This window comes from Belonocnema kinseyi, chromosome 6 (genome assembly GCF_010883055.1).
Source record: "Belonocnema kinseyi isolate 2016_QV_RU_SX_M_011 chromosome 6, B_treatae_v1, whole genome shotgun sequence".
Lineage (NCBI taxonomy): Eukaryota > Metazoa > Arthropoda > Insecta > Hymenoptera > Cynipidae > Belonocnema > Belonocnema kinseyi.
Genome location: NC_046662.1, coordinates 8,911,095 through 8,931,176, shown reverse-complemented (window position 1 = coordinate 8,931,176; position 20,082 = coordinate 8,911,095). Strand labels below are relative to the sequence as shown.

The window sequence follows — 20,082 nt, the reverse complement described above, 5'->3', positions numbered from 1 at the left end:
CAATCAAAATCGGAATAGTAAACTTTAGAATAAAAAAAAAAAATTGCAACCAACAAATATTAATTTTTACTAAAATATTTAAATCTTCAACCAATTATATGAATTTTTAACGAAACAGTTGAATTTTTAATCAGGTAAACCGTTAAATTTTTTACTCGAAAAGATGAAATCTGAATGAAAAACGTAATAGTCAAATTTTCAACAAAGGGGTTGACTCTTCATTCAATTTTACATTTTAAATTTTAACAAAAAGCGGGAAAGGGGGGGGGGGAAGGGGGGAAAATGAATTCATTTTTTTTAACAACAAAAAAAAGAGGAGAAAATTAAAATCAAAATTAAAAATTAAAATTAAAATAAATAAAGATTGTAAAATAAACCATAAGTTAAAATTTTGTCGCCTAAAATGTTTTTCTTTCCTTTTCAAAATGTCCCCTGACTTTTGGCATAATTTAACATAAATATTTAAGAAACATTTATAAAAACCCTTTTTTTGGAAAACATTGCTTATTTATTAAATTGACGCTCTTAAAGAATTATTTTACTTACCAAAAGGAACCATTTTTAGTGGAACCATTTTTGAAAAATAATTTTTTCGGACCACCCATTTATGTATTAAAATATTCTGGATATGGACAAAAATGAGAGTAAAGGCCAAATTGTTAATTTCATTTTTAGATTTATTTTAAATAGTTATATATTTTAATATGGTTGCATTGATTTCTGTACATTTTTCTCGTAGTTATAATTTATAAAAAGTATTTTACTAAATAACTTTAAATTATATGTATATATTTGCCTGCCTAATCGTACAGTAAAAAATTATTACTGTTTAGAAAATTAAAAAAAAGTCTAAATTATAAAGAATTAAAATCTACCCTTTCGAATTGTATGGATTAACTTCTGGAGATCTTCGATGTTTGTTTCTATTTTTAAAGTAGGTTCAAATTTCTTTTCAAAAATTTATTTTATTTTAAATATGATTTTAAACCATTTTTCTCTGATAATTCTGTATTTTTCCGACGTATCGAATGTTCAGGCCTGCCAAAAGTTTAAAAAAATAATGAAAAAGTGGATTTGCTGATCGGCTTTAATTTTTCTCGGGTGAAATTAAATTTTAAGATTTTTAATTTAGAAAACGAATAAATTTCTTGTTGAATTTGAGGAACACTTTTTCTGTCAGTGGACTTCCCTTTTAAAACAAAAAAATCGATTTTTATGTTAACTTTTAAGGAAAAAAATAAGCAAAAATAAAATTATAACCGTATTTTCGGCAATTTTTTCCTTTAAAATTTATCAATCAATTTTTTTTAAAGGGCCGGTTTCATTATTATACATTTTATTTTTTTTATTTTTAGTAAAATGCCGCGAATATCACGGCATTGTTTGGGGCAGAAATATATTGTTTTCCCCGGAAAATTATGAAACATATTTTTTGTATTTCATTTTCTTTTTTTTAAAAAATCAAATTTTTTTAAATTACAGAAGCAGCATAAATTTTTATTTAAAATAAAAAGTGCTTTTTTAAAGAAAAATTTTTTTCAAATTGTTTAATTTTGATCAAAGTAAATTAATTTGTAAACAAAAATATATTAAATTTTAACAAAATACATGATTTTAGACCAAATAGATGAGTTTTGAACTAAAATTATGAATCTTGAACTGAAATAATTCAATTTTCTGTTAAAAATTAAATTTTTAACCCAAAAACGATTTTTCAAAAAAGTAATTAAATTTTCCATCAAATAGATGAAATTTCACTTAAAACGATGCTTTTCCAAACAAAAAATGATTTTTTAACGAATTATTTCAATATTTCACAGACAACAAAATTAATTTTGGACAAAAAAGTTGAATTTTTAGGCAAAAAGACGAATTTTCGACAAAGCAGTTTAATTTTCAAACATGAAAAATTAACTTTCTACCAAAATAGACGAATTTTCAAACAAAATACGTAGATTTTCAACAAAAAAAGTTCATTTTCAACCCAATAGTTCAATCTTTTAAAAAAGTAGTTGAATTTTTAACTTAAAGAGACGAATTTTAAACAGAACAGTAGATTTATCAACCAAAAAATGTTTTCCACCTATGATTTGTTTAAATAAACGAATTTAAGACTACCGAAAATGTTTACTAAGAAATTCAAATTTATCGAATCAATTAAATTCCCGAAATTACATACTTTTCAAAATTCCAAAATTTCAAATATTAATTTTAGATCTTTTTTTTTGTGTGGGAATTTCAAATTTTGATAATAAGAAATTTTGTAAATTTACTAGTTTCCAGAATTTACTAATTTCGTCAAGTTGAAATTTTGAGATTTTCAAAATTCTGCTTTTCAAAAAATCAAATTTTCAACCCAAAAATATGTATTTTCAATTAAAAGATTAATTTTCCGTGAAAAATGTATTACACAACTGATATTTCAAACAAACAAAATATTAGTTTTTAATACAAAAAATAGTTGAATTCATCCAAAAAATACGAAATAGCCAACAAATATTTTTCAACGAAGAAAACTAAAAAAATATCAAGGAAATTGTTGAGTTTTCAAACCATAATGCCAATTTTTCTACAAAGCAGTTAAATTTTCAACGAAAAAGTATATTTGCAATCAAATAGTTGAATTTTCAAACAAGTTGTTAAAGTTTCAAACCAAAAAGACGAATCTTTTATAAAACAATTCAATTCTAAACCATAAATATACATTTTCTACAATGAAGTAAATTTTCAACCAAGAAGGGACGATTTTTTAACAAAATACTTCAATTTTTAACCAAAGAAATTAATTTTAAAGTAAACATGTATTACATAGTTGATATTTTAACCCAAAAATATTTTTATTATCAATGAAAAGCAGTTGAATTCCAAAACAAAAATTTGCTAAGAAGGTGAATTTTCTATTTTAAAAAATTAATTATCAAATCATAAATATGAATTTTCGACAAACACTTTTAAAAAATACAACAAAAAAGTACATTTTCAACTAAAGAAATCCATTTTAAATAAAACAATTCAATCTTTAAATAAACTGTTAAAAGTTCAAGCCGACGAAAGGAATTTTCTATAAAGAAATTTAATTTTTAGCCAGAAAATACGATATTTCGACAAGAAAAGTATTTCTTTCCAACAAAAAAAAAACGCTTTTTCAAGAAAGGTCTCTAATTTTCAAGTAAAAAGATGAATTTCCAACAAACAAACTGTTTCATTTTAAAACCAAAAAGACGGGTTTTCTATCAAAGAAATTTAATTTTCAAACCGCAAATATGGATTTTTGACAAACATTAAATTTACAACCTAGAAAATAAGAATTTTTTGAAAAAAATAGAATTTCAAGCAAAAAAAAAACTTTTTCTCAACTAAATACTTCAATTTTAAACTTAAGAGATGAATTTTGAACCAAGATATTGAAATTTCTAGCCAAAGGAACGAATTTTCTATAAATCAATTAACTCTTCAATCTGAAAGTTCAAATTTTCCACAAAAGAGTTAATTTTAAACTAAGAAAAAACGCTTTTTCAATTAATACTTCAATTTTCAACTCAAGAGATGAATTTTCAGTCACCCTGTTGATTTTTCAAATCAAAAATACGAATTTTCTATAAGAAAACTTTATTTTCAAACCGTAAACATGAATTTTAATAAAAACTTAATTTAAAACAAAGAAAATACGAATATTTGACCCAGAAAAATTAAATTTCAATTCAGAAAATATTTTTCAACCAAATATTTCAATTTTCAACTGAAGTGATGACTTTTTAACCAAACTATGGATTTTTCAAGCGAAAAAGAGGAATTTTCTATGAGAAAATTTAATTTTCAAACCCTAAACATGAATTTTCGACAAAAACCTAATTTAAAACCAAGGAAATACAAATTTTTAACAACAAAAAATTAAGTTTCAATTAAGAAAAAACGTTTTTTTAACCAAATAATTCATTTTTCAACTGAAGAGATGAATTTTCAACTAAAGTGTTGATTTTTCAAGCCAAAAAGACGAATTTTCTCTAAGAAAATTTTATTTTCGAACCGTAAACATAAATTTTATCGACAAAAGAGTTCATGTTTAACTGAGAAAAAACGTTTTTTCAATTAATACTTTAATTTTTAACTGAAGAGATGAATTTTGAAACCAAACTGTTAAAACTTCAAGTCAAAGAAAAGAATTTTCTATAAAACAATTAAATTTTCAAACCTGAAAATTCGAATTTTCGAAAACAAAATTCATTTCCAATCAGGAAAAAACGTTTTTTCAACAAAATACGTTAATTTTCAATTAAAGAAATGAATTTCAAACCAAACTGTAGAATTCTCAAGTCAAAGAAAAGAATTTATTTTATTAAATTTTTATTTTATTAATTAAATTTTCAAACTGAAAATTCAAATTTTCGACAAAAATTTCATTTTCAGCTAACAAAAATCCAATTTCCAATCAGGCAAAAATGTTTTTTTAACCACATATTTTAATTTTCAACCAAGCAGTTGATTTTTCAAGACTAATTTTCCATAATAAAATTTCATTTTCGAACCGTAAATACGAATTTTCGACAAATAAATTTCATATTGAATCAAGAAAAAACGCTTTTTCAACTTAATGCTTTAATTTTCAACTGAACAGATGAATTTTGAAACCAAACTGTTAAAACTTCAAGACAAAGAAAAGAATTTTCTATGAAACAATAAAATTTTCAAATCTGAAATTTAGAATTTTCGAAAACAAAATTCAATTTCAATTAGGAAAAAGTGTTTTTTCAACAAAATACTTTAATTTTCAATTAAAGAGATGGATTTTGAACCAAACTGTAGAATTTTCAAGTAAAACAAAATAATTTTCTATAAAACAATTAAATTTTCAAACTGAAAATTCGAATTTTCAACAAAAATTTCATTTTCAACTAACAAAAATCCAATTTCCAATCAGGCAAAAATGTTTTTTTAACCACATATTTTAATTTTCAACCAAGTAGTTGATTTTTCAAGCCAAAAAGACTAATTTTCTATAATAAAATTTCATTTTCGAACCGTATATACGAATTTTCGACAAATAAATTTCATATTGAATCAAGAAAAAACGATTTTTCAACTTAATACTTTAATTTTCAACTGAACAGATGAATTTTGAAACCAAAGTATTAAAACTTCAAGACAAAGAAAAGAATTTTCTATGAAACAATAAAATTTTCAAATCTGAAAATTAGAATTTTCGAAAACAAAATTCATTTTCAATCAGGAAAAAGTGTTTCTTCAACAAAATACTTTAATTTTCAATTAAAGAGATGAATTTTAAACCAAACTGTAGAATTTTCAAGCAAAAAAAAAATAATTTTCTATAAAACAATTAAATTTTCAAACTGGAAATTCGAATTTTCGACAAAAATTTCATTTTCAACTAACAAAAATCCAATTTCCAATCAGGCAAAAATGTTTTTTTAACCACATATTTTAATTTTCAACTAAGCAGTTGATTTTTCAAGCCAAAAAGACTAATTTTCTATAATAAAATTTCATTTTCGAACCGTAAATACGAATTTTCGACAAATAAATTTCATATTGAATCAAGAAAAAACGATTTTTCAACTTAATACTTTAATTTTCAACTGAACAGATGAATTTTGAAACCAAAGTGTTAAAACTTCAAGACAAAGAAAAGAATTTTCTATGAAACAATAAAATTTTCAAATCTGAAATTTAGAATTTTCGAAAACAAAATTCATTTTCAATCAGGAAAAAGTGTTTCTTCAACAAAATACTTTAATTTTCAATTAAAGAGATGAATTTTAAACCAAACTGTAGAATTTTCAAGCTAAAGACGTATTTTCTACTACAAAAATTAAATTTTCAAATTAAAAATACGAATTTTCGACAAAAAAAGTTCATTTTCAACCAGGAAAAAACGCTTTTTTCAACAAAATACTTTATTTTTTAACTAAAAAGATGAATTTTCAACAACACACTTGAATCCTCAATATATTTCATCCCCAAACAATTCCGTGACATCACCCCACATTCAGACTGTCCGATTTTATATAACGAAATCGTTAATTTCTATATTAAATTATAATAATAATCGTTTTCGTTTCTGTTTCTGTTTCTTGTTTTTTTTTTTTTTTTCAAGCAAAGAGGTAATAAATCGAGAGAAGAAATTAGAGAAGGACTGGCCGGAAAGATACAAGTACCTCACGGGCGAGTACTTTAAACAGGTGGGTTTATCACGATTCGTTTTCGTCGTTCTGGACACTGCATACGAATTTCGAAGGTGTCACTGACCGCAGGTGCTTGCCGAGGAATGCAGAAAAGCAGGACTGCCGATGGATTCTTTCCAGCGAAAAAACTCGGAGGACCCTCTGAAGAAATCTCCGATTCCTCTGAAATCCTCGCCTCCGATTCCCAAAACGAGTTCAGCAATCATCGGCTGGAGGTCGTCGCTTTCCGAAAACAATTTGGAATTTCTCGGCCCCTTTTACGTATCACCGAAAACGACAATCGAGCCGCCTCTCGAACCTGGTGAATTTCGAGTCCAAAAACAGTGGTTCATCTTCCTGGGATGAACTCAAACTGCTGCAATCAATACCAAATTATCATTCAAGAGATTTTCAGAAATATTTTCCCCGTTTTTTTGCCATTTTTAAAACTAAATTCAACTGCAATATTGTCATCTTTCACGAAAATGGGAGAATAACGGGGAAATAAATTAATTTTTATCAAATGTATGTACGTATCATATTCTTAATATTCCAGAAAGAAACAATTTCAGAATAAAATTTTAATTTGCTGCTTTATTTATACCAAAAAGATGACTTTCCTACCGCGAAAAATTAATTTTCAATTCAAACGGACGAATTTTCAACAAAACTGATTAAATTTTCGACCAAAAAAGATCATTTTTAAACAAATTAGTTCAATTTTTGATTTTCAAAGATGAATTGTCAACCAAAGGGTTGGATTTTCTAACAAAAAAGATTAAACATCGACCAAAAACAGTTGCAGTTTCAACCAAATAGTTGAAATTGAATGCAGAAAACACGACATTTTTGGTAGAAACTGGAATTATCAAACCCGAAAATTTTAATTTTTAATGAGAAGCTGAATTCTCAGCAAAAAAAGTAATAGGTTGATATTTCAACAACAAAAAAACAGCATTTTCTTCACAAAATAATCTAATTTTCAATATAGAAAGATGAATTTTTAAAACAAAAAGTAATAGATTGTATTTTAACCAAAAACTATTAAATGAGTACCAAAATATATTAATTTTAAAACCAAAATGACGAATTTTCAACCAAGAAGATTAATTTTCTACCGATGAATACGAATTATAAACAAAATACGTGAATTTTAATCCAAATTGCTGAACTTTCAAAAAAACAAAAACAAGTTTTCTACAAAGCAATTGAATTTTTGACAAACAAAATTTTCAATTTTCAATCAAATATTTAAATATTGAACCAAACAGCAGCATTCATAACCAAATAGTTGAACTTTCAAACAAAAAAGAATTTTTGGTCAAAAAGGAAAAAAATGTCAACCAAATTGTTGAATTTCCAAACCGAAAAGTAGAATTTTCTACGAAACAGAAGAACTTTTAAATCCAAAATACGAATATTCAATCAAAAAGTTAATTTTCAGCAAAATAGTAAAATGGTTGAATTTTTAAACCAAAAAAGACATTTTTTTCAAAACCGTTTAATTTTCATCCCAAAAATATAAATTTTCAACAAAAAACTTAATTTTCAACATTTTTGTACAAAAATGATCAATTTTCAATCCCAAAAAGATGAATTTTGAATAAAATGCATGATTTTTGAACTAAATAGTCGTATATTCAAATGAAAAAGATTGATTTCAACCAAAAATGAAATATTTAAACTTTCAGTTACAAAAATAAATTTTAAACCAGAAAACGAATTAATTTTCAAACGAAGAGATGAATCTTCAAACAAAAAAATTATTTTTAATTAAAGTAATTCAACTGTCAACCAATGAAGACAAATTTTCAAACTAAAAATACAAATTTGCAACTAAGCAAATATGAATTTAAAAAAAAAAATCTGCAAAATATTACAATTGTTCAATTGTTAAACCAAATAGACCATTTTTTTTACAAACTACTGGAATTGTCATCCCAATAATATGGATTTTTAAAAAAAGTGATAAATTTTAACAAAAAAATTGCATTTTTTATCAGCCTGTTAAAATTGCCTGCCAAAAGGACAAATTTTCAAGAAAACAGTTGAATTTTTAAATTCAAAATATGAATTTCCAATAAAAAAGTTCATTTTCAGCAAAATAGTTAAATGGTTACATTTTTAAACCAAGAAACGCATTTTTTTACAAATTGGTTTCATTTCCAACCAAAAAATATGAATTGTTAAAAAAAATTTGGGTTTTTAATAAAAACAATTACTTTTTCTACCAAACTATTGAAGTTTCATGCCAAAAAGACGAATTTCCATTACAACCGTTTAATTTTTATCTCGAAAAAATTAATTTTTAACAAAAAAAGTTAATTTACAAACAAATTCTTAAATTTTCGAAGAATTATGTGAGTACTTAGCCAAAAAAGATTGTTTTTTAACCTAATAGTTGATTTTTTTACAAAAATTATCAATTTTTAACTCAAAATATGAATTTTCAATAAAATTTTTTTTTTAATTTCAGCAAAACATTAAAATTGTTAAAATTTCACGCCAAAAAGACGAATTTTCAACAAATCCCGTTAAACTTTTATCCCAAAAATATAAATTTTTCATCAAAAAAGTTTAGTTTCAACAAACTGTTGATTTTTTTTACCGAAAATTATGAATTTCCAACAGCAAAGGGCGAATTTTGAATGAAATTGCATAATTTTTCAACGAAAAAGTTGTACTTTCAAATAAACAAGATCAATTTTCAACAAAAAATGGAATAGTTAAGCTTTCAGTAAAAAAATTAATTTTCAACCAAAAAATTTTTTCAGTCAGTTTAATTTTTAACAAGATAATTAATTTTTAGTAAAAAGAAAAGAACACTAAAACCAGAAATATAATAATTGATTTTCCAGTTAAAAATAATTAACTTTCAACCAAAAAAGATGACTTTTCTACCAATCGATGAATTTTCAATCCAAAAGGACGAATTTTAAATGCAAAAAGACGAATGTTCAACGAAACAGTTGAATTTTCGACCAAAATAAGATTCAAAACATAATTTTGAAGGAAAAAAACGGATTGTCAACCAAATAGTAAATTTTTTAAGCACCGAAATTTATCTTTAACATCTTTAGATTTTAATTTGAGATAAAAAAATTGTTGAATCGTCGACAAAAATGAAATAATTTTCAACCAAGCAATTGAATTTTTAACCAAAAGAGATTAACTTTCTTTAAAGAGATTAATTTTTCAAACCAAAAAAACGAAAACAAATTTTCAAGAAGAGTTAAGTTTTCAGCCAGAAAAGATTTTTCTGTTAGTCAAGAAAAAAATGCAACCATTTTTTTTTTCATTTTCATGCCGACTTTTCTATCAAAAATTTTAATGTTCAACCCAAAAAGAAAAAAAAATCATAAAAAGACGAGTTTTAAAGCTAAAAATTCGAATTTCAAAGTAGGAATTGGACTTTTAAACTCGAAAAGATGAATTTTCAACAAAAACTTTTTAAATTTGGAACCAAGAAAGATGAATTTTCAAGCAAATAGTTGATTAAAGCACGAAATATTTTTCAGTCAAAAAGGAAAAAAAAAACCAAGCTGTAAAATTTCCGAACCAAAAAGATTAATTTTTAAATAAAAAAGACGAATTTTAAACAAAACACTTAAATTTTCATACCAGAAATATAAACATTTAACAAAAAAGTTCATTTTTAAATAAATAGTTCAGTTTTCCAACAAATAATTCAATTATCAACAAAATAGTTGGACACGCTCTACATAAAGAGATTAATTTTTAATCAAAAAGTTGAGTTTTTAACCAAAAATTATTAATTTACTACCGAAAAAGACGAATTTGGACAAAATACATGATTTATCAAACAAATAGTTAAATCTTCAACTAAAAAAAATTAATTCTTAACTGGAAAACAAATAATTGTTTTAAAAAAGTTCATCTTCAACCAAGTATTAGTTCTATTTTCTACGAAATACATGATTTATCAACCAATAGTTAAATTTTCAGTTAAAAAAGATCAATTATCAACCAAAGAAAAAAATTAATTTTCAAAAAACTGATAATTTTCAACCCAAAAAAACTAATTTTTAACAAAATATTTCAATTCTCTACATAATAGTTTACTTTTTTATCGAATTTTCATCCAAAAAAGATCAATTTTCAAAAAATACAAAAAATAATTTCCAACCAAAAAACAAATGAATTTTCAAAAAATAGTTCATATTCAACCGAAGGTTTCAATTGTCAACAAAATAGTTTACTTTTTAATCAAAAATGATGAATTTTCAAATCAAAAAGATGAATTTTGAATAAATAGTTGAAATGATAAAAAAGAACATTTTCAAATTAAAAATTGAAATTTCAACCCAAAAATACGAATTTTGAACAAAATATTTTTAAAATTTCAACATAATAGTTTACTTGTTTAACCAATTTTCATCCAAAAAAGATCGATTAAAAAAAATGTTTGTAACAATTTCCAACCAAAAAACAAATAAATTTTCAAAAAAAGTTTACTTTTTATTAAAAAAATTTTAATTTTCGAATCAAAGAGACGAATTTTGAATAAAATATTTCAAATTTCAACATAATAGTTTACTTTTTTAACCAATTTTCATCTAAAAAAAGATCAATTTTCAAAAAAGAAAAGAAATATAAAAAAAAATTTCAACCAAAAAACAAATAAATTTTCAAAAAATAGTCAACATTCAACCGAAGATTTCAATTATCAACAAAAATGTTTACTTTTTAATCAAAAATGATGAACTTTCAACCAAAAAAGATGAATTTTGAACAAAATAGTTGAATTTTAATAGAAAAAAAAATTTTCAACCACATAGTTTAAACCAAAATAGTTGACTTCTTAACAAAAAATGATGAATTTTGCAACTCAAAAGGACGAATTCTGAACAAAATACATGATTTAGGGAGCATATAGTTAAATTTTCAACTAAAAAATTGAAATTTTAACATAATAGTTTACTTTTTTAACCAATTTTCTTCCAAAAAAGATCAATTAAAAAAAAGTTAACAATTTCCAACCAAAAATCAAATAAATATTCCAAAAATATTTAATATTCAACCGAAGATTTCAAATCATAATTCAATTTCAACAGAATATTTGAAAACCCAAACCAAAACAGTTGACTTTTTAACAAAAAATGATGAATTTTCAACTTAAAAAGACGAATTTTGAACAAAATAAATCATTTATCAAGCAAATAGTTGAATTTACAAATAAAAAACATCAATTTTCAACCGAAAAAGCAAATACATTTACTTTATTAACCAATTTTCATCAAAAAAAAAACCATTTTCAAAAAATTGATAAAAAAAATAAATTCTAACCAAAAAAACAAATAAATTTTCAAAAAATTGTTTATCTTTAACCAAATAGTTCAATCTTGAACAAACTAAATTATTTATCAACCAAATAGTAGAACTTTCAATTAAAAAAGAAAAAAAAACAAATAAATTTTTTAAAAAACAGATAATCTTCAACTAAATAGTTCAATTTTCAACCAAACAGTTAAAAACTCAAGCCAAAATACTTGAATTTTTAGCCAAAAATGATGAATTTTCAACCCAAAGACGAATTTTGAAAAAAATATTTTAATTTTTAAGATAATAGTTTACTTTTTTAACAAATTTTTATCCAAAAAATATCACTTTTCAAAAAATTGATAAAAAAAATAAATTCTAACCAAAAAAACAAATCAATTTTCAAAAAATAGTTTATTTTTAACCAAATAGTTCAATCTTAAACAAACTAAATTATTTATCAAACAAATAGTAGAACTTTCAATTAAAAAAGAAAAAAAACAAATAAATTTTTTAAAAAGCAGATAATCTTCAACTAAATAGTTCAATTTTCAACCAAACAGTTAAAAACTCAAACCAAAATACTTGAATTTTTAACCAAAAATGATGAATTTTCAACCCAAAGACGAATTTTGAAAAAATATTTTAATTTTTAAGAAAATAGTTTACTTTTTTAACCAATTTTCATTAAAAAAATACCATTTTCAAAAAATAAATTTAAAAAAATAATCTTTTACAACCAAAAAAACAAATAAATTTTCAAAAAATTGTTTTTCTTTAACCAAATAGTTCAATCTTGAACAAACTTATTTATCAATCAAATAGTAGAACTTTCAATTAAAAAAGAAAAAAAAACAGATAATCTTCAACTAAATAGTTCAATTTTCAAGCAAACAGTTAAAACCTCAAACCAAAATACTTGACTTTTTTACAAAAAATGATGAATTTTCAACTTAAAAAGACGAATTTTGAACAAAATAAATCATTTATCAAGCACATAGTTGAATTTACAAATAAAAAACATCAATTTTCAACCGAAAAAACAAATACATTTACTTTTTTAACCAATTTTCATCCAAAAAAAAACCATTTTCAAAAAATAAATTTAAAAAAATAATCTTTTACAACCAAAAAAACAAATAAATTTTCAAAAAATTGTTTATCTTTAACCAAATAGTTCAATCTTGAACAAACTAAATTATTTATCAACCAAATAGTAGAACTTTCAATTAAAAAAGAAAAAAACAAATACATTTTTTAAAAAACAGATAATCTTCAACTAAATAGTTCAATTTTCAACCAAACAGTCAAAAACTCAAACCAAGATACTTGAATTTTTAACCAAAAATGATGAATTTTCAACCCAAAGACGAATTTTGAAAAAAATATTTTAATTTTTATGATAATATTTTACTTTTATAACCAATTTTCATCCAAAAAAATATCACTTTTCAAAAAATTAATAAAAAAATAATTTCCAACCAAAAAAACAAATCAATTTTCAAAAACAAAGTTAATCTTTAACCAAATATTTCAATTTTCAACAAACTAAATGATTTATCAACCAAATATTAGAACTTTAAATTAAAAAAGAAAATACTTAACTTTTAACCAAAAATGATGAATTTTCAACCCAAAGACGAATTTTGAACAAAATATTTTAATTTTTAAGATAATAGTTTAGTTTTTTAACAACTTTTCATCCAAAAAAAAGATCCATTTTGTAAAAAATAATAAAAAAATAAAAAAATAATTTCCAACCAAAAAAACAAATCAACTTTCAAAAAAAAAATTATGAATTTTCAACCCAAAAACAAATTATGAACAAAATACATAATTTATCAACCAAAGAGTTAAATTTCCAGCTAAAAAATATCAATTTTCAACTAAAAAATGAATTAAATACACTTTCAGTTAAAAAATTAAATTTCAAACATGCAGTTCAATTTTCAACAAAATACTTGAATATTCAAAACAGATAAATTTTTTTAACCAAACATTTGATTTTTCAACCAAAAAGGAGAATTTTAAACAAACCAATTAATGAATTTTCAATCCGAAATTATGAATATTCAATAAACAAACAAGTTAATTGTTAACCAAATAGTTGTGCACTTCAAGTTCAAAAAGAAAGGTTCATCTTCCTTGGCTGGCTGAACTCAATTATTCACCAGGTGCTCGCAACTCTCGAGCATTTAATAATGGATTTATGTCCTATTTTCGGGACGAATTTAACGCGTGGGCGAAAATAAGTTTGTTTGCTGTTCGACCGTATTTTCTGCGAGAGTCGCCTGGTCAGCAAGGTCAAATTAATTCAGTCTGATTCACACACGAGAGAATTTATTCTCGCCGAGTGGCTTCGATGTACCTGTGGAAGATCAGTGGGTGGACTCTCTGTTTACATGCCGAAGCTCTTTTGCTTCAGGGTCGGTGGCAACTTCTCCGTCAGCGATATCGGATTTACCTCCACGGCAACCATCTCCTCATTACTCAGCCAGTCCAAGTGAACCAAGTGCTGCAACCAATGAAAAAAAAAAAAAAAACAATTATTCAAAAGCTCTTCAGAAATCTGTTCCTTTTTTTACATTTTTTATTCCAATAACGGGATATCCACTCAAATCCTGGAACAAAATTCCCTGATAATTCCATCTTTTTCCAAGCATCTCAGGTTTCTTCTTTTATCTTCTTACACTTCAAATTCAATGCATATTGAGGTAGAATTAGTGTAAGTGCTATATTAAATAAAATTTAAACCAATTCAAATCCCTAACTTTTCATGTAAAAATATTCAGGGTGGCCGTGTTAATCGACGAAATAAATTCCCGGTCACTCAGAGTGGAACTGTTAAAATTTGAACTTTTAAAATTTAAATTTATAAGTTTTTGATTAAAAAATTTTGTATTCCTTGGAAAGTTTCAAAATTTTATTTCAAAATCTTGATAAATCTAAAAGTTGTTTTAAATTTGTTTTAAATTTTTAATTATTTTGGAAATTTTTTCAGAACTTCTAAATATCTGTCAAAATTCATTGAATTTTTTCTACAATTTTCAGAGAATCCCGGAAAAAATTTTAGAACATTTCTCTACAATTTGGATGTATAAATAACAATTGAACATTTATTATTTATAGGCGAAATTTGAGTAACTTTAAGAGATATGTAGAAGTTTTGAAAAGATTCAAACTTAATGAAAATCTTGAAATGATTGCCTAATATAAAACAAAATGTAGATTTTTTCAGATTTTGAACAAAAAATTAGATTCTTTTCAAGAATTGTGAAAGGCTTCAAAAGAATAAAAATACTTTCTTAAGATTCATAGGAAAATTAAAAATTATTTTCATTTCCAAAAATTATTTTAAGAGAATATTTTAAAAGTTTGTCAAAGATTTAAACAAAATTTTCAAACAAGATTCTTGAAGATTTTAAGAAAACTTTCTAAAATTTGCATGATAATTTTTTATCTTTTCGAAACTCCTAAATATCTCATAAAATTACTGAAATTTTTTCTACAAATGTTCATTTGTAAATTATACATAAAAAATTAAAAATTTCACTTACAAATTAGGCATTTCAAATATCAAATATTGCTAAATATTCAATAATTAATCTTTTTTTTTAATTAAAAATTTCCAATGGAATGGGTTAAAAATGGAATATTTTAGACTGAAAGAACATTTTAAATTTAATAAAATCCTTTAATTACGAATATATTATTATGAAGTTATTTTTAAGTTGAAAATAGTTTATAAACTTTCAGTCACACGTTCACATTTTTTTAATGACTAAGACTTTCGAATTGAAACCGTTTAAGTTTTAACGTTAAAATCTGAAAATTCTTAAATTTTGAACTGATTTAGAATCGTTTTGTCAAATCGTTTTGGTTCACTTTTTATTACTTAAAGTACAGCGAAATTTTAAAAAAGTATTTATTTATTAAATAAAAAGGTTTTTTATCCAAAATTTTCAACATCAAAGGCTTATTATATTTCGAAGATTTTTTTTTCTTGAGAATAGTTCAATTTTGAATATTTTAAATTTTAACTATTCGAAATTAAAAATTCTTGAATTATTAGGATTAAAAACGGAAGATTCATTAATTTGAGATAATATAGATTAAAATTATGTAAATTTGAACGTTTTTGGAATATGTAGTTCAATTTGGAAGATTTAAAATGGAAAATTCTTCAATTTTGATGATTCAAGATTGAAGATTCTTCAATTTTGAATGTGTATAGTTCAAAATGATCTAATTTTTCATGTTTTTTGGAATAGTTCAATTTTTAAAATTAAAAATTGAAATCTCTTCAATTTCAAAAATGTGAAAATAAAATTCCTTGAATTTTAATGATTTTGAAGACCAAAAACACAGTTTTCAATTCCTCATCTTCTAAATTGAAGAAATTAAAAATGTAGAACGTGAGATTTATATAATTTGCGACTACAAAACTTAAGTTCGAATAATTTTTTATTGTTTAAGCTAGAAACATCAAATATTAAAAAATTTTAATTGAACACTTCTTAAATTAGAAATTTAATTAGTTTCTTTTTAAATAGTCAAACATCCTTGAAAAGCTTCCAAATTTTATTTCCAAAATCTTGAGAAATCTAGAAATTATTTTTAATTTCTTTAGATTTAAAATTATTTTGGAAATTTTTTCAGAACTTTTAAATATCTGTCAAAATTAATTGAATTTTTTCTACAATTTTCAGAAAATCCTGTAAATTATAGAAAATTTCGTTACAATTTCAATGTATAAATAACAATTGAACATTCATTATTTGTAGGCAAAATTTGAGTAATTTTAAGAGATATGTAGAAGTTTTGAAATGATTCAAACTCAATGTAAAAGTTGAAATGATTGCCTAATATAAAACAAAATGTAGATTTTCGCAGATTTTAAACAAAAAAATTAGATTCTTTTCAAGAATTGTGAAAGGCTTCAAAGGCATACATTTTCTTAAGATTCCTAGCAAAATTAAAAATAAATTTTCATTTTGAAAAATTATTTTAAAAGAATATTTAAAAAGTTTTTCAAAGATTTAAACAAAATTTTCAAAAAATATTCTAGAAGATTTTAAGAAAGCTTTCTAAAATTTGCATGATAATTTTTAATCTTTTTAAAACTCCTAAATATCTCTTAAAATTACTTAATTTTTTCTACAAATGTGCATTTGTAAATTATACATCAAAATTTGAAAATTTCACTTACAAATTAAGCATTTTTTAAATACAAGAATTAAAATTGTAACATTCAAAGTTTAAAGGCTCTTCGAAATTTTAACGATTCCAGGTTTTCTATGTCAAACAATTCAGTTCAAGATTCTTTACTTTTAAATATTTGATTTAGATTTACTTGTCTTAAATAAAAATTTAAATATTGCTAAATATTCAATAATTCATATTTTTTTAATTAAAAATTTCAAATTGAATGGGATAAAAATGGAATATTTTAGGCTGAAACAATATTTTAAATTTAATAAAATCCTTTAATTAGAAATATATTATTATGAGGTTATTTTTAATTTAAAAATAGTTTATAAACTTTCAGTCACACGTTTACATTTGTTTAATAACTAAGACTTTCAAATTGAAACCGTTTAAATTTTAACGTTAAAATCTGAAAATTCTTAAATTTTGAACTGTTTTAAAATCGCTTTGTCAAATTTATTTTTTATTTGTCCAAGTATTTAAGAAAGCATTTAAAAATTCTTTAAATTAAAAATGTAAGCTTAAAAATAAAAATTTTTAATGGAAAATTTTTAAAGTAAAAAAATTTTTAATTACGCATTGTAAGCTAAATAATAGCATAATTGAAAAACATAACAATTCAACTAATTATTTTAAAACTGTTGAAATCGAATGTAGACGGATTTTTCTTTTACAAATTTGTAAAATTCCCGGTAAAAAAAAAATTCACTGTCATTTCAGGGTTTTTCCCGGTCTCAAGAAATTTCCGGTCATTTCCCGGTTTCCCGATTCAGCAACCACCCTGTTTTTATTCCAATAACGGGGTGTCCACTCAAATCCTGGAAAAAATGCCATGATAATTCCATCTTTTTTCCAGCCCATTCAAGTTTTTTCCAGGTGTAATATTTCATTTTGCAGTTTTATTTTATCTTCTTAAACTTAAAATTCAGTGCATATTGAGGTAGAATTAATGTAATTACTATATTAAATAAAATTTTAACCAATTCAAATCCCTAACTTTTCATGTAAAAATATTGCATTTTAAACGAGATCAACGAATTTTTATCTAAATAGTTGGGTTTTTTTCTAAAAGATTAATTTTCTATCAAACAAGATGGTTTTTTTGAAAAAAATACATGATTTCCCAAACAAATTAGTTGAATTTTCAACTAAGAAATACCAATTTTCTTTTAAACAAAATACAAGATTTCCCAAACAAATTAGTTAAATTTTCAACTAAGAAATACCAATTTTCAACCAAAATCGGAATTTTCCGTTTTTTTTTCAATTTTCAGTTCGTCAAAAAAGACGATTTTTCAAAAAAATACATGAATTGTCAACAACATAGTAGAATTTTCAAACTAGAAAAAAATAAGATATTATCTAAAAATAAAATAATTAAACTTTCAGTAAAGAAAATTAATTTAAAACACAAAAAAAATCTAAAAAAAGTGATGAATTTTCAAATAAAATAACGAATCTTCAACTGGAATTGACGAATTTCAAACTGAAGAGGTAAATTTTTAACAAAAAAGTTTCATTTTAAACTGAAAAAAAAAATATTTAACTAAAATACTGAAATACTTGAAAATTTTCAACTAAAATTATGAATCTTTAAGTGGAGTAGATCAATTTTAGACCAAAAACATAAATTTAAAAAAAAAGAATTTCATTTTTAACCAAGCAATTTTATTTCAAGCAAAAAAAAATGAATTTCTAACTAAAATGTTGAATATTTGACGGAAATACTTAAATTTTCAACAAAATAGTTACACGACTTTTAATCAAAAACATTCATTTTCCACACAAAAAAAATTGAAAAAACTTTAAAATCAGTGCATACTGAGGTAAAATTAATGTAATTACTACATTAAATAAAATTTTAAACAATTCAAATGCCTTTCATCAATTACTTTCATGTAAAAATATTGTATTTTAAACGAGATCAACAAATTTTTATCTAAATAGTTGGGTTTTTTTCTAAAAGATTAATTTTCTATCAAACAAGATGGTTTTTTTAAAAAAATACATGATTTCCCAAACAAATTAGTCGAATTTTCAACTAAAAAATACCAATTTTCAACTAAAATCGGAATTTTCCGTTTTTTTTTTCAATTTTCCGTTCGTCAAAAAAGACGATTTTTCAAAAAAATACATGAATTCTCAACAACATAGTTGAATTTTCAAACTACAAAAAAATAAGATTTTATCTAAAAATAAAATAATTACACTTTCAGTAAAGAAAATTAATTTTCCACACAAAAAAAATCTTTAACTAAAGTGATGAATTTACAAATAAAATAATAAATCTTCAACTGGAATAGATGAATTTTAAACCGAAAAGGCAAATTTTTAACAAAAAAAAAGCGTAATTTTAAACTGAAAAATTATATATTTAACTGTAATACTTGAACATTTGCACTACAATTATGAATTTTTAAGTGAAATAGATAAATTTTAGACCAAAAACATAAATTAAAAAAAAAATAATTTCATTTTCAGCCAAGTACTTTTATTTTGAGCAAAAAAAAATTAATTTCCAACTAAAACGTTGAATATTTGACAGAAATACTTAAATTTCCAACAAAATAGTTACATTTTGAAATAAAAAAAGACGAACTTTCAACCAAATAGTTGAATTTTTAACTAAAAAATATCAGCTTTCAACAAAATAGTTACATTTTCAACCAAACACATTAATTGCTAACCAAGAAAATTTATTTTCTACCAAAAAATACGACTTTTCATCAAAATAGTTCAATGTTCAACTAATAAAGATCAATTTTTAACCAAAAATGGAATAGTTAAATTTTGAGTTTAACAATTAATTTTCAACCAAACCGAGGAATTTTCAAATTAAATTTATGCCAAAAAAGACAAATTTGGAACTAAATACATGCATTCTCAATTAAAAAGGGATAAATTATCTACAAAAAATTGAAGTTACATTTTCAGTTTAAACCAAAAATAATTTTTAAACATAAAAGAGTTAATTTAAAGAAAAAAAATGTTACATTTTCAACCAAACTGATGAATCTTTAACTGGAATAGTTAAATTTTCAACCAAATAATTCGATTTTCAACAAAATAGTTGAACACTCTACAAAAAGAAGTTTATTTGTAATTAAACAGTTGATTTTTTAACAAAAACTTAAGTATTATCAATCCAAAAAGACGAATTTTGTACAAAATACATAAATTATCAAACAAATTGTTGATTTTTTAAAACTCAAAACCATTAATTTTTAACAACTAAAAGAAAACTAAATCGCAAAAAAAATAGTTATATTTTCAAGTTGAGTGATGAATCCTCAACTAAAATTATGAATCTTCCACTGGAAGAGTTAAATTTTAAACCAAAAAGATGAATTTTCAACAAAGAAAATTACTTTCTACCTGAAAAAGGCGAATTTTCCACTAAAAATGATAATTTCTG

The 20,082-nt window shown here is 23.0% G+C and overlaps 2 protein-coding genes across 3 annotated transcripts in view; one reads left to right on the top strand and one right to left on the bottom strand.

Moving 5' to 3' along the window:
- Positions 1-6,714, top strand: part of LOC117174921 — a 63,872-nt gene extending 57,158 nt beyond the window's left edge. Inside the window, exons 4-5 of the mRNA XM_033364378.1 lie at positions 6,113-6,197; positions 6,270-6,714. Coding sequence (XP_033220269.1) covers positions 6,113-6,197; positions 6,270-6,545 — 361 coding nt within the window. The 3' untranslated portion in view covers positions 6,546-6,714. The remainder of the gene's footprint in view (positions 1-6,112; positions 6,198-6,269) is intronic.
- The window catches only part of LOC117174920 (U3 small nucleolar RNA-associated protein 4 homolog), a 31,540-nt gene continuing 17,360 nt past the window's right edge, over positions 5,903-20,082 (bottom strand). Inside the window, exons 4-5 of one of the 2 annotated variants that reach the window (XM_033364376.1) lie at positions 13,828-13,974; positions 5,903-6,555 (exon numbers count right to left, since the gene is read on the bottom strand). In XM_033364376.1, coding sequence (XP_033220267.1) covers positions 13,858-13,974 — 117 coding nt within the window. In that variant the 3' untranslated portion in view covers positions 5,903-6,555; positions 13,828-13,857. The remainder of the gene's footprint in view (positions 6,556-13,827; positions 13,975-20,082) is intronic. The other variant, XM_033364377.1, reaches the window with a different exon arrangement.